A 14,018-nucleotide genomic window follows, 5' to 3' on the forward strand; every position below is an offset into this window, starting at 1 on the left:
CCGCACAAACCATTTGGAGGATCCAAAGCAATAGGTTGTTGAGAGTCAACAGTCAGGTAAGTGACAGCCTTGATTAACGGAGCAAGGAGGGAAAACATAGCTTTAAAGCTTCAGATGATGCAGGGCAGCTTTCAGGTCAAGTGTGCGAGGAGAAAGAGGATTAATGGTGCCTCATTGACATGGTTTAGTGGTAAGGGAGTGCCAGCATCTAGTTTATAGGTATTAGAAGAGAAACAACGGGGGGAGCAGAGAGGGGAGGGAAGCAGTGGCAGACTTTAGAGGGTAAAAATCTACCTTTGCCAGGCTGCAGCTGATGCTAGACACATGCAAGCTGGTTTTAACAGATCAAGGAAGACTCACGGCTGATGTTGGCTACTCAAAGGTTTATTTGCCTCTAATTTATTCTCATAAAAACACTCTAATCTATTTGGGTTTAGTATTCAGACAGCACAGACTTCTGATACGATCAAGAGTGATATTAGAGCAGCAGTACAAACCAACCTACTTCAGCATGTAACCAAGTACAGGTAGACCTAAACCCACCCACGCTCGTACAAGCTAGTTAGCCTGCTTTCTTAGGCTTTATAGTTCAAATACAATCCTCAGTAAATGGTTACAGTCACCAAACCATATAAATAAACTCTAATATGGTAAAAGGGGAAGAGCTGAATGTGCGAGAAAGTAGAAATCTGTAGATAGGTATTTTGCTAATGAGGGCAATCACCAGTTAACTGCATCTATGTTGTAATTGTCTCTTACAGGTGTGAGATCTCCTCTTCCAGTTAAAGTTCATCACTTTCATACAGTCCCGACTGCTCAGCCAACCGCTGAAACTCTCCTTCTGGTGAGAAAGCTTGTTTCACATCCAGTCCTCTTCCATTAAGTGCCAAATACTTGCTGAAAGTTGGTCGGACCCGTAACTGCTTTGGGGCTGGAAGTGGCTTGTTTGTGTGTGCTGGAAGAGAGAAAAAAGCCTCCTTCAGTGTCTGTGGAAAGACTCGGGGCAGAGCAACCCAGTTCCTTTTTATCTGCAGCATAAACTGGCAAACCCTTAGGAAGAATTTAACAGACCAAGCCCATATCTCAGACACCAGAGATTTATATTCACCTTCCTTCTTGGCATCAAACTGTAGTCTTTAAACAGTGCAGATAACAAACAGCGTTCAAAGGACACATCACAGTGTCCTGACACTCAGCAAAAGAGATTTCCTGAGAGAGTTACATTTTGTCTGGGTCACTATCTTTGGAAAGCAATCCTCCCAGCACTCTAAGCTTCATTAGGTTCACCTTGAGGGTCTGCTCTGAATGCCAGGGGCAGTTTCAGTTGTGGTTGTGGCACTGTGATGTGGTACTTACTTGCAACCTCTAGCCTGGCATGGCATGTGGCTACTCCTGCTCCATTGACAGCAGACACAGTGTACCAACCAGCATCTTTCTTGTTTGCATTATGAATCAGGAGGCAAATCCTTCCAGTGTTGTCATGTAACAAGCTGAAAAGTGAAGGTGTTTGTGTAAGTGCCGCATAAGGAGAGAAGACATTGAAATCAGAGAGACAGCTTACATGCTGAGGAACTGAGCAAGTCCTAGAACGATTCTTGCAGGGCTATTTAGACTTCAGCACTGCATTTGTATTGTCAGCCACTAGTGATGCCAGGTCAGGTTGGACGGGGCTTGGAGCAACCTGCTCTACTGGAAGGTGTCCCTGCTTGTGCAGGGGTTGGAACTGGATGAGCTTGAAGGTCTGTTCCAACCCAAACCAATGTGTGATTGACATCATGTGAATCATATCATGTAGCATCAAGGCCCTTTTGTAGCTCCATTGCATCAGCACATGATGGATGCATTGCATGTTTCAATCCTAAGGCCAGGCTTCTGCGTGGGCCTTGTAACTGCTGCTAGAATTCAGTGTGGCATCTAGTCACAGTTTTCTCTCTGTGCCCTCAAAACCAAGACTTATGGTCCTGGTCACTGTGTGTCATAAACAAGGGGCAGATCTAGCTTTCCAGCTTGCTGCTTTTAAAACCAGCCAATTTTGGCTTAACAAATACTGGTTATTGTTTTCTAACACACCAACTCATTAGTGGGATACCTTATTCGGTCTGTATTATATTGTACCATTTCGTTGTTTCTTTTCCAGTAAATCCTGGGTGTTGGGATAGCAGAGATCTGGCATTCGAGTCTGGCTGTATCTCCTTCAAAAACCTTTTTGCTTTGTGGCTTGAAGATGAAAGTTGGCGGCGTGTGGTGTTCTTTGGCTAAATTAAAGAAGATAAAGAGGAGTTACTGTAAGTACTGAATGCTAATGTCAGGCTTGGTTTTTAAGATATCAGAATGTTAATTCAGTGGGGCACATGCTCCTTACTGCATCTCCTTAGCATATAGGCAATTCCCATGAGCATAAGGGTATAGTAGACACAATCCAGTTTAGGAGGAGAGTCAGTCAACATAGGTTATTCGTCTTGGGAGATTAACAGCTCCCAAATTCTGGACATCCCACTACATCTAAATGTCCCATCAAAAGGGATTTGAAGAAATATGGCATCCTGGATGTATGTTTTAAAACAGTCTTGGAAAAGGTAAGGGGTTTGCTGTCATTTGAGACTGAATATATAGAGATCTAGCTCTGCTTCTTAATTGGTTTATGTTCCAAATGCATGGAGGAAAGCATTAGACTACTGAGATTTGCCATGTGTGGTCAGGTAGTTATCAGTGCTCTCAGTCTTACCAATGACTTCCACTTTTACTGCGAAAGATGCTTCTCCTGCACGGTTGACAGCCACACATTCGTATGTCCCTGCATCAGAGGACTTGACAGCCTCAAAAATAAATGAGTGGAATCCCTTTTCTGACACTATCATTTTATGGAACTGATCTTGATGAACCATCCTTCCATTCTGATACCACATCACATCTGGAGTTGGCAGCCCACTGACCTGTGAAGGAGAGAAAAGCAGTGAAGAGTTAAAACAGGTTTTGGACTATAAGGCTCTTCAATGTTATGGGGATTTTGATGCCCATAAATGATCAAATCATGATCCTACCACAAAATTTTACAGTCTTGCCTACTTTTGAATATTAACGTGGAGCTGCACAGAGAGGAAGGCTTCTGAAGTGCTGTGGAAAGATGAGCTTTAGCTTCAAGACGATAGAGGCTGGTCCTACAACCCCCTGACCCATCTTGTAAGGTAGCTTTGATTAGCCAGGTACTCATTGTGGGTTCGTGGAAGGGGAAACTCTCCCTTTTGATGCCACAGCTCTCACTGTCAGCAGTGCTGATATCACACTCTTTTGATAATAGATGTAAATAAGCTGTCCTGCAGACATGCTGCAGGTTGTCCACAACATTCAGAAGTTAAGCAATTTGCAGCAAAATGCCAAGTCTGGCAAGAGTTTACTTAAGGAAAGAGATTGGAAGTGATTAAGGGAAACCAAGCCAAACCACAACCAGCAAACAGCCTTTGCAATGAAGTTGCATGTGCAGATCTAGGTTCTTTCTTACCCTAGGGTTGGTACAACGGCCGTGCAGTTTCAGGCCATTTTGTCTGTTTGTAATTAGGGCATTTTCTTGCCAGATTATCTGCTCCAACAAGGGCACAGTTACCTCAGAGAAGGTGGTGGGCTGTATTTACCACTCTTAACTTTAACCATATTCTCATGCAACTCATTACATTTACATCTTCCAAGGGGAAAACATTTCACCATCTCCTGTTTCTAGGTTTACACTGCCTGGAGAGACATTGTACCATTTGCCATCAGTGCTCTGGCTTGCAAACATGCATAGGCACTGCCGTCCAGAGACCCTTCCGTGCCACACACCCCACAGAGCTAATGGGACTGCAAGGGAAAGGCTGGCATTACTTTGAAGTCGAGCCTGCAGAATCGCCCCTCCTCAATAATCACGTCTTCAGGCACTTGCGTAAAACGTGGCTGGAAAAACTTCTCCTGGATTGAGTCGTGTCCACGTTCATCTCCTCTTGAGGATGGTCTGCTCCTGAAAAGTGGGCAGGAAAAGCTGATTGTGTACAAGTTACCACAGCACGAATGACATAAAACACTGACTGCAGTTGAAGGCCCTCAACACGTTCAGGAGTCCAACACTACGGTTCTGGTTTGGTTTTCAGCTGGAAGGCATGGGCTTTGATAACCACTTATCTTGCTCAAGTTGTTCAACACAGAAACAAGACCGATGAAGCCTTCATCTTTGGCCTAATATCCAAAAGAACTTACAAGGCTGTGTTTCAGCATTTACATTGTCAGACCTTGCTGTGACTAGAGAGTAACCTTCCAGAATACGAAGCATATTTGCCCTAGGTACACTGAGCCTTTAAACCTCCAGTGTTATACTTAGAATTGACTGGATTAAGATCAAAGGCATCATAAATGGTAGAGTTTTTGTTGAAAAGAAGAAAGGGACTTTGTAATTACTACTTTATAAAAGGTGATAAGTAGTGAAATAAAACCAACATTGTCTACAAACAGTTGAAATAAGGTCTTGAGGTAGCACAGCAACTCTTACATAGTTTATGCATTACCTTACGTGTGTTGTAGGAATCTGCAGTCTGATGTTTTCTGCGTTCTGGTGTTTGGAAAGAGGAGAGCAAGAGGTGAGTTAACACAGAAAGTTTTATCTATAGACTGAACAAGAAGCCGTTTTAATGTCATGTACTGATTGCTGCTTAAAAGCAAACTGAATTCTTCAGGAGTCATCGGGATAAGAGGTAGAGGAACTCGCATCAGGAGCTAATACACTGCTTTCACCCTTAGCTTTGCTATGACAGTAACAAGTACTATTAATAGGATGGCACAACTCCTCATCACTCTGCACAGGTGATAGGTGCAGCAGCTTTTGTTTGGCCGGCCAAAGGCCTTGTGTGCCAATAACCTTTGTTAGAGGGGAATAGTACTACCAGCAGTATCTAAAATGAGAGCAAAGTACAGAGTGTCCTTCCCTATAGCAGGAATAGAAGTGGAATCGCTGGCAAGAGCACTGTATTGTGCCCACTTAAATATGGTACCAAGAGCAATGGACGCATGCTGAGCTGGAAAATTTTTCTCTTTCTAGATCACAGCACCAAGTAAGCTCACTGACAACTCCACCATCACATGAGTGAATCTGCTCCATACCCAGGACTGATCCCTGCTAGGAACTTACACGTCTGGAAATGCAGTTTATTACCAGTGACTCCTTTTAGCAATGGAGTCAGACAGAGGAGATGCTGCATGGAAGTTTCTGGTGTGTTTGCAATTAGCCATTATGATGCTTGGTTCTGTGCTTGTAGTCTAGTTCTGTAGAACATTTAAGCCAGGGTTTAAGCTTCAAGCACAGAAGCAGCCTGAAGTTCAGGGAAAGCATTTATGTGAATGAGGGGTTTGCTGGACTGAACTCAAGCAAAGGCAATGGCTTGTATCTGCTCATTTACACAACTTCTGTACAATTACTTGTCTTATGAGATGATGCTGTAGTGATGGAGCTGCTGCTAATTTTAATGCTCTATTATATGGACTGACTGTGTAGTTAAGTTCCTGAGGAATCAGGAAGCTGAGTGATGCATCAGTGACTACAGTATTTAAAAATAAGACTGAACAATGGGAATAAGGTCTCCCCATCTCCCAGTGCTCCTTTTTATGCAGCATTTCACACATCCTAAAAGCTGTCAGTTACCCTGTTTTGACTGACTCTTTCCTTGTTATCTGCAAAAGATAGGGCTTTCCTTGCACTGACATCCGTAATGTTCCCTTCTTACCTACTCTTGTCAGGTGATTACTGGGGATAAATAGCTCAAATGCCGTATTCCTCCCTTGCTGTGATCTTAAGTGTTTCTTCTAGGGAAGAGTTTTGCTAACCACACTTTGGAAGGTGCGTGCCAGGCTGCTGGCTCTATGGGCACGCAGCAGGAAGGATGTTTTCTTTGGCTGCACAGGTACCCGGTGCACACATCACAGACATTTCCACTAACTTTGATCACAGGAGTGCCAAAGAGAGCTTTTAACTGGCCTGAATAACCAATGAGTGATGCAAGTCTCCAACTAAGATGCTTTTGAAGATGCCAGGAGCGACAGATTCTCTTCTGTCAGCGTGTGGGCTGCTAAAATAACTGCTTTGCTTCCTCTTAATGAATGCAGGCCCCTGGAGGGGCTAAAACTCAACTGATCCCACCCCAAGGCCCTGACCTCATGTAGTGAATGTCACTTGCTCCGAGCAGTGACAGGTGTAAATCTTGCTGCCCTGGCCCTGCCTGAACTCAGGCTGTTAGAGTTGGTACCTGTATCACTCACTGTGCTGCTCCCTGCCTGTCACCCCACAGTGCTGTGCAGCAGCTGTTGTAATTCTTCCTTGGTGAGGTTATTCCTACAGATCAGGCCCAGCAAGGGGATGGTGTTTAAATTCCCTCCTCCTGCCACCACCACCCAAAAAACCCCCTAAAGTGAGAGCAGTCCCCTTCCATCTGCTGCACTGTTACCGGATAAACCCCATCTCTCTGCCCTGCTCAGGTCCAAGCAAGCCACAGCACAATCACCAGGAAATCACTGTTCTAGAGACAGGTCCCCTTTTACCTGTGCGTTCTGCATGTTGTCTTCACTTTGTGTTTCCAACACGGATGCAGCATTTACTGGTCCGAGCAGCCTGCGAGCCATTCGTTCTTCATAAGTTAATCGCTTCAAGCAGAGTGGAGAGGAGTTCTAGTCAGAAGTCCATTCCCTATTTCAGGTCAGCTTGTAAGAACGTATTAATATGCCACAAATTCAGGGTGTTGTCAATGGGAGCAGTGGCTGAATAGAACCCCCCCGTCTGTTCCAGAGGGTTTGCAGTCTGTGATGCCTGCTGAAGTCAGCCTCAATATATACAGCACTGAAATGCATCAAAGATTAAACTGCCTGTTCATCAAAGCCTCTCTAATGCCATCTGTGGCCTTCCACCCCTCCTCTTTCTCCACTGCGATTATTTATGGGTAACTGATGGCATTATCTCAGAAGCCAGAGTAAGTCCCAGGGTACCATTCTGTTAGAGCTGGGAAAACTTTCCAAGTCATTCAGCTGTGGATTTACTTCAGGAGCTAGAGCCATGATGGATGCTATCTCACATAGCCCCAGTAAAGCAAGAGCCACACTAGCAGCAGACATAGCCAGAGGGGAGCACCACTACCCCTGAGAGCACAAGGGAAGCTTATGCCAGTGCAACAGCCCCTGATGGAATGCTGAGAGAAGGCAAGAACATGTTTCAGTAGGAACAATAAGTTCCTATAATACAGATGCAGCACATAGGGATAAATATGAGAGGGGTTAAATTCAAGTTCTGTCATCTGGGTTATTTTAGAAGAGCCCATCAGTCCCCTGAGCACCAGAGCACCTGATTCTTCACTTCCCACAAGGTTTACCTTGGGTTTGATTTTGTGATGCAAGGACAAGCTCTCACTGGGTTTCTGCTCTGTGTATGGGACGTGTGTGTAGCTACTACTGGGTAGGTAAAGGTTTAAGGAGGCTTCTGGGACTTTTCTTTAGAAGAGAATGAGAGAGCTCTTGGAAAACCTATGAGAGCTTAATATCCCCGAGGTCATTGTGGCTGTATCAAGTGTGGCTGAGATTGGCCAGTTGGTTCAGACGTTGTTGGAGGACAAGGGGATGAGGACACAGCACAGCGATTGCATAAGCCTTATTTTTAGCCTGGCTTCCTATGGGAAGAAAAGCTGGCTTGCAATGGCAGGCTTTCCTACAGCAGATAGGACGTTCCTGGTAAGGACACATTAAGTCAGATTTGACCTCATATATTCTTTTTCCTTCAATGTTTAAAGTAATATATGTGACACAAACCTGTTCCTGCTGATGGTAATGGAAAAACTCTTTTATATTCCAGCGAAAAGAAGATGGAAACTATAAACACTGGGCTTTTACCTGTCTGCCTCCAGCCAGCAGGAAGGTTCCCGCATTAGAGACCTGCTCACTTTAGCTTATTGTTATGGGCTTCCCTACTGGTAAGCAATTTTTTCTCCTAGAGTTGGATTTCTTGGTAAAGGGGATTGCATTTTTCCCCTTTGCAGAACAAATAAGTAGGTAGTGAGACTAAGAGTCCTTCTTATAGGAGATAAGATTTGATGATGAAAGCTCATGTAATTTCTTTGATTTTCTGTTCATATAAAACCCAAGCAAAGAGGTTTACCACGTGTGGTGATGGTCTCTAGAATGAGCTTTCAAATATTGGTACTTCTCTAAGTGTCTAATGATTCTGGGTGGTTTATTAACCCCAGCATAGAAAGCCAGGGTGAGATGGTGTCTGGAGAACTGAGGGATTCTCCTTGGGTTTCTAGTCTGTAGATGTGATGCCCAGCAGAATCACCAGCAGAGTTCAAGTTCATACCATGGCTCTAAACAGGTACCTTTCTCCCAGTCCTGGCCTTATTGATTTGATTGCACAAATTCAAAGACAGCTTGAATGGTGTGTGCTAGCCAAGAAGGTAGGATAAGAGGAAAGGCAATAGCAGATTAAACCCATCTTGCTGCATCAGATGGCTTTCAGAAGTTAACACATCCCTTTCTGATGTCATGGGAGATGCAGACATTCAGTTGCCACAGTACATACCTACAGACAGATTTACAGCAACCATCTCTTGCCATTCATTCAGTGTTTGGGCAGTGTTCCTCCAGCGTTTCCTTCCACTTTCTGCTCAGTTTGGAGTGCCTCTGGGCACTAGAACTATTCTCCACATCCCCGCTTGCGCTACCAAGAGTCAGAGGAAGCTGGTTCTTCCCTCAGCAGGTTTCCCTTACCTGGTTGCCATTCTGGAGAAGGTTGTCTTTGCATCGGAGTTTCTTTTCCAAGTCCTGAATGAGGGCCTCTTTTGTTCCTCGAATTTCATGGTCTGAAGTCTTCTGCATAGAGTTGATGCTAGCTTGTTTGTTATACATTGGTTGTGAGTAACTGCTCATGCAGGAAGAGAAAACAAAGTTATTTCTGTAGGCCTGCTTGACAGCTTCACAGAACGCACGCAAGATGAACCTGCTATCTAGAAACTGTAGTTCAAATGAACACCTAAAGCATTTGGGAGATAGGTAGGCTGGGTGGCATAACTGGGTATCAAAAGGGGAAACATCACGGTCAAACCAAATCACTGAGTTCCTCCCACAGCACTCGCAGCAGTTTGCTGTGGGTGGCTGTTCAGCATCTCTACACCCTGCAGTGGCCCCTGCCAGGCCTCAGATGTGCGCTAGCAATGTGGCCCATTTGGGAGCAAGTTCTTCCTCAGAAACTGCATTCCTTTGCAATTACCATTGTTAGTAAAGCCCTGGTGCTGCAAATCCTCAACAAGGTCACAAACTACTTGACTGGGTATGAGCAAATAGCTTATTAGTTGTCCTCTTCCTCTTGGCCCCAGAAAGCTACTTTCCATAGCACTTCTGTCCAGATGGTCAATAGCTGGGCTTACTGTAAACCAGGCTGGGTCTTTAGGACCCCATCACATGGCCCTGTCCTGTAATCCATAGTCAAGAGACATGGTCAAGTTTTGGAGTTAGACTTGATCCTGAAAGGTGCTAGAAAAGGAGGAACATCCTTCAAAATACATCTGCTCGAGGTCAGAGCACTCTGTGCTGACAGGGTCCAACCTGGTTTGCTACACACAGCATGGCCCCGATGCTGCAGTTGTGTTCAGCAATTATTTCTATTCAATTATCATTGCAATGCAATACCATCATCATACTATTCAAGTTATAATTCTGGTATGTATTCCCAGCACTGTTTGGACTTAATAACTCGCCCATGTTACAACTTTAAAACATTAATAATTTGCCCAACAGATTAATGCATCTCCTGTCCCCATCTGACAATGTGGAGCATGATAAGGAAAATAATTCCTCAACTCACAGGATGCTGTGTTGAAGAACAGCTGATATGAAAAGCACAATGAGGCACTAAAGCTCTTTGCTATGAAAACAGCCCCACACTACACACAGAACCCAGCAGTTACTCCAGATGCATAACTAACCCCACACACTCCTGCAGTACTATTAAGCAACAGCGCACTCAGCCTTACCTTTCCGCTGCGCACAATACTGTGATTCAAAGAAATCCCACAACCGTTCAGATTCCCTGGCCACAAACTGGAACTTAAACCTGGATTTATACCCAAGCCAGCAGGACCCCAGCCCCTATCACCTTTCTAACATCCTCGGTTGAGCGTGGTGTGTTCCGCACTGACTTTCTGCAGGACTTCCAGCTAATATTGGCAGGAATACAAGTGGTGAGAAGGCAAGACCCAGCTCCCTCTGACATCTCATTGACCTTGGAAGATATTTGGATTGCAGCCCAAAGGAAAAATGATATAATACATCTTCAGGAAAGAATTTAGGCTTTGGTCTGAAGGGGTAAAGTTTTCATGTGGCCGCCTTCCTGTTATGATTAATGAAAACTGTACTGTAGGAGAGCATAGAGTCCCATCGTGATGTGGAACATGAAGGTACTGCTGAGACTTACTAGGAACCTTGGTTAGATGTGGGATTACTACTGCCTTCCCCCCTCCCTCCCCATCCATGAGCCATGTTTGCTGGGAGAAACTCATTTGAGATGGGTGTCCATCCTCTGGTGAAGACACTTAAATAAGAGTTTTACATCAAATCAAACTGAACTGTTCAAACTGACTCCAGAAAAGCTGCCCAGCAGCCCCTGACATGACTGCTGTGCAGTTTAATTCCTGGTCGGATACCCATCTGTCCCACACAGACACCAAGGGCAAGCACTCAGCCTCCTAACCCGAATCATGCAGAGTCCTCCCTCAAACATCAAAAGTCAATGGGGGTTGTACCATTGGCTTCGGCCAAGCCGGCGCTTCACCAGATGGTTGGATTTGGGGTGGTCAGTGCACGGGAGAGGCCAGGCCAGAGGAAAGCAAGGGGAGGTTAGAAGCCTGTATATACTTACTGAGGTTCCATAGGAGAAGGAGTTTGGCTGTTATAGTCGGGCTGCGAGGGTAGCACTGAGCACAGGAATGCTGCGGGGGGTTGGTTAGGCATGGATATAAGCCGTTGCCCGGATGAGGAGCTAGCAGGAGACTGCGCGGATGCAGGAGTGACGGGATATGTGGATTCCTTAGGGGCACTACAGGAGGGCGAGGAGAGCGTGATTGAAGAGCTCAGCGATGACGAGGAGGAGAATTTCTGCCCGCTGGGGTTACGAGGCTGTATTAGGATGGAGGATTGTTTGAGTTGTCTGCTTGACTCGGTAGAGGCTGCGGGTCCCGGAGGCTGCTGTTGCCCTTGGCACACATTCTTAGACTGGATAAAGTGTTTTGGACGCTCGTAGTTAAACATGGTTGGTTGACACATAGAGGAAACGGATGGGAAATTAGGGACACTCATAGGAGAGGTTTCGCGGCTGTCCTGGGTTTTTGTTGGTGATAACTGGCTTTGGATGGGTGCCTGGTAAAAACTAGGTGGTAGGCCACGAAAGCTGTCTTGGCTGGGCTCCTGGATAGAATGGAACCCTTGCCTTGCAGAATAGAGGCTTTCTTGGTGTGGATTTTCCCTTAAGGAAGACAATACAGATAAAATAAATCGCACATCACCATCTGAACCACAAAAATACTGTGTTGTGAGCAGTCATGAGCAATCCAAAGTGGAGGAAGTTCAGACAATTAAAGCTTGAGCTTAAAATGAAGAGATTTAGGATTGATGAGAACTATTCCAGGACTGTATGAACATTTTGGATTCCAATACCAGGTCATGCACTCTGACTCGGGTGCAGGGCTCTTATCTGCAAGAGCCCAGTAAAGGAAACAGCAATGGGTTTATTGAGAGGACCATCACCTTCATAACACTATAGATGACTGTAAGTACTACTGCTAAGCAGGGTATTTTGCCATGTATCGTCTTAACTAAAGATCTCTGGCTCATACAGCTTTGTGCCCTGTCAAAATACTACATGTGCTCAGAGAATTGGCCATTTGTGCTGAGAAACTCCTTATTCCATAGGAAAGCATAAAACCAGTCCCACTCTTAAGCCTAAACCTTTGAAACTTAAGTATTCTCATTTCTTCTCTAATGGGTTTTGAATTCACAGCTTTTTATACCCAATTCATATTTGGCACTGGAATGCCAAGGATTGTGCTTGTCCAGATTTGCTGTTAGGGCTAATAATTACCAGCATGACATAGTTGCAGGATAAAATAGGGCAAGCCAAGATGCTTGGAGCTCCTGTAGTTATTCTGCATGTCCTTAATATCTAACCCCAGGTTTTCCATCAACTCTAAAACCCAGGAAAGCTTCACTAGAGAGAACTGAGCAAGTCTGATCAGAACTGAACTTGAGCACCAGGATAACTAAATAACCCCCAGAATAAACGTAAAGCTGCTAATAAAAAGCGAGACTATAAACCCACACAGTTACATGTGCTGGAAAAAATGGCAATCTTGCCCCAGTGAGCTCAGCTGTTTCACTGCTATATATACCCTGTATATTGTATCCCTATCCTTGCCGAGCTCAGGAAGGGCTCCGCGGGGTCATAAATTCCCGTGGGGGGGGGAGATGACTGAAGACATCAGTCTCCTTTTAAAGCTTCAGAGCTTTCACTTCCTAAAGGTAATTGTGAACATACATTGTGAATTGACTGCACAGAAATAGAGCTTTTCTACTAAAAATTCCCTGACTTTCCCCTTGGTTTGCTCGTGGAATCTGAAGCTGGCTTAAATTTTAGGAGCATATCCACAATATGCTCATGTTTGCTGATGCAGAAAAACTTGTTGGATCTTGGTTTGGTACCATTTTATATTGTTAACTGTGCACAGATCCATTCATTTAACCTCCGGGCTGTGCACAGAAACCAACGCTTTGCTCTCTAGAATCGCTTTGTTTGCTCGAATACTGCACTTAGAGGAGTGCACAGATTCACTAGCTCACAGCAAGGGGGAAGTCCTTCAGATCATCCCACCTTGATTTGGGCTGGAGAAACGCCATAAATCCAAGGAGACTTTTGACCTTGCGAGTCGAAAACAACCGGTAACAACAGCAAAACGCTTTTTCCCCATGGTTGCCTCCCACGTTCCCTTTGCCACCGCCGCCCCGACGGTGCCCCCCGCTCATCACCATCTCACTCCGGCTCCCTAACCGGCTCTGGAGCGCAAGGTGACGCTGACCCCCCCCAGCCGCAGCCCCTTACCTACCGCCTGGGTGCTGTCACCGGGCTGCGACCGGAGGGAGGGAGGGAGGGAGGAACGGGACGGGGCCCCGCAGCGCGGCCGCGGCTTTAATGCGCTGCCCGCGGGTGGCACCGCGCTGCCCGTCACCGCTGTCAGAATAAGAGTCTCCCGTCCCCGAGGGGCGGGAGCGGGGCTTGGCAGGTGCCCGCGGTCAGTGATCACCCGTCCGGCCCCCGCCGGAGCAGCAGGACCCGATCCCGCACCCTCGGGTCTCTCCTCGCACCAAGGGGAAGCGAAGGGGGCTCGATGCCCGGACGGCCCCGAGGGGAACTGGAGCAGGCGAGAGCTATAGGACAGAGAAGTCCCGGCTGCTCCGAACGGGGCAGCAACGGGGACGCGTCCGTAAATCCCGCTTCGTTATCTCACTGGAATTCCTGTTTTAATCCGTTTGCTAGTTAGCTACCTCTGCAGTGACGCTGCTCTGTTGCTGCTTGTAAGGCTGCGTGGTTAAAGGCAACACTTGAAAGGCAGAGGTAAATCTCTAAACAACCACCCAGCAGCAGATCCGGCCAAGCCTGGTGCTGCCCGCACCTCTGCTTCATCAGAGCAGCGGCAGTGCCGGTGGATCTGTCTGAAGGGTCATAAACGGGGTAATGCAAATAAAATACATTTGGTGGTAAATATTATGGGATTATGTTGCTGTTTGTGTATATTATTGCAGATATTTACTTGGATTACTCAGACCTGTTGGAGTGAGTCCAGAGGAGGCCATGAGGATGCTCAGAGAGCACCTCTGCTCTGGAGACAGCCTGAGACATCTGGGCTTGTTCAACCTGAAGAAGGCTCTGAGGAGACCTTGTAACAGTCTTCCGATACCTAAAGGGACTACAAGAAATC

At 45.9% G+C, this 14,018-nt stretch overlaps 1 protein-coding gene and 1 long non-coding RNA gene across 5 annotated transcripts; one reads left to right on the plus strand and one right to left on the minus strand.

Annotated features, from left to right (window-relative positions):
- Window positions 1-368: 368 nt before the first annotated feature.
- MYOT (myotilin) lies at window positions 369-13,165 on the minus strand. Of its 3 annotated transcripts, none has more exons than XM_061457008.1 (9): window positions 13,142-13,165; window positions 8,764-8,914; window positions 6,556-6,657; window positions 4,533-4,576; window positions 3,859-3,991; window positions 2,726-2,933; window positions 2,090-2,255; window positions 1,357-1,490; window positions 369-955 (listed from the first exon to the last, which is right to left on the minus strand). In XM_061457008.1, the coding sequence occupies exons 2-9, from the start codon at window positions 8,899-8,901 to the stop codon at window positions 783-785; spliced, it is 1,098 nt and encodes a 365-aa protein (XP_061312992.1). In that variant the 5' UTR covers window positions 8,902-8,914; window positions 13,142-13,165; the 3' UTR covers window positions 369-782. The 3 variants fall into 3 exon arrangements, with proteins under 3 accessions (XP_061312992.1, XP_061312990.1, XP_061312991.1); XM_061457006.1 differs by lacking the exon at window positions 13,142-13,165 and adding an exon at window positions 10,910-11,681; XM_061457007.1 differs by lacking the exon at window positions 13,142-13,165 and adding an exon at window positions 10,026-10,236.
- On the plus strand, window positions 4,518-10,339 carry LOC133271142 (uncharacterized). Of its 2 annotated transcripts, XR_009744011.1 has the most exons (5): window positions 4,518-4,604; window positions 5,063-5,233; window positions 7,371-7,731; window positions 7,853-7,970; window positions 10,200-10,339. It is a non-coding gene; the product is annotated as an uncharacterized LOC133271142 (long non-coding RNA). The 2 variants fall into 2 exon arrangements; XR_009744010.1 differs by having other exon boundaries at window positions 4,583-5,233.
- Window positions 13,166-14,018: the final 853 nt, after the last annotated feature.

This window comes from Pezoporus flaviventris, unplaced genomic scaffold (genome assembly GCF_033815535.1).
Source record: "Pezoporus flaviventris isolate CSIRO_AGI_PZ_B2104156 unplaced genomic scaffold, CSIRO_AGI_Pfla_v1 ptg000023l, whole genome shotgun sequence".
NCBI classification, from domain to species: Eukaryota; Metazoa; Chordata; class Aves; order Psittaciformes; family Psittacidae; genus Pezoporus; species Pezoporus flaviventris.

Bases quoted from the DNA above. Each gene is read 5' to 3' on its own strand.
- MYOT (XM_061457006.1), bottom strand. From the start codon at position 11,346: ATGAGTGTCCCTAATTTCCCATCCGTTTCCTCTATGTGTCAACCAACC. The intron at 8,915-10,909 runs GTAAGTATATAC...CTGCATGAGCAG, and splicing joins CCTTCTCCTATGGAACCTCA to TTACTCACAACCAATGTATA. The intron at 956-1,356 runs GTAAGTACCACA...TCTCTCTTCCAG, and splicing joins TGCCAGGCTAGAGGTTGCAA to CACACACAAACAAGCCACTT.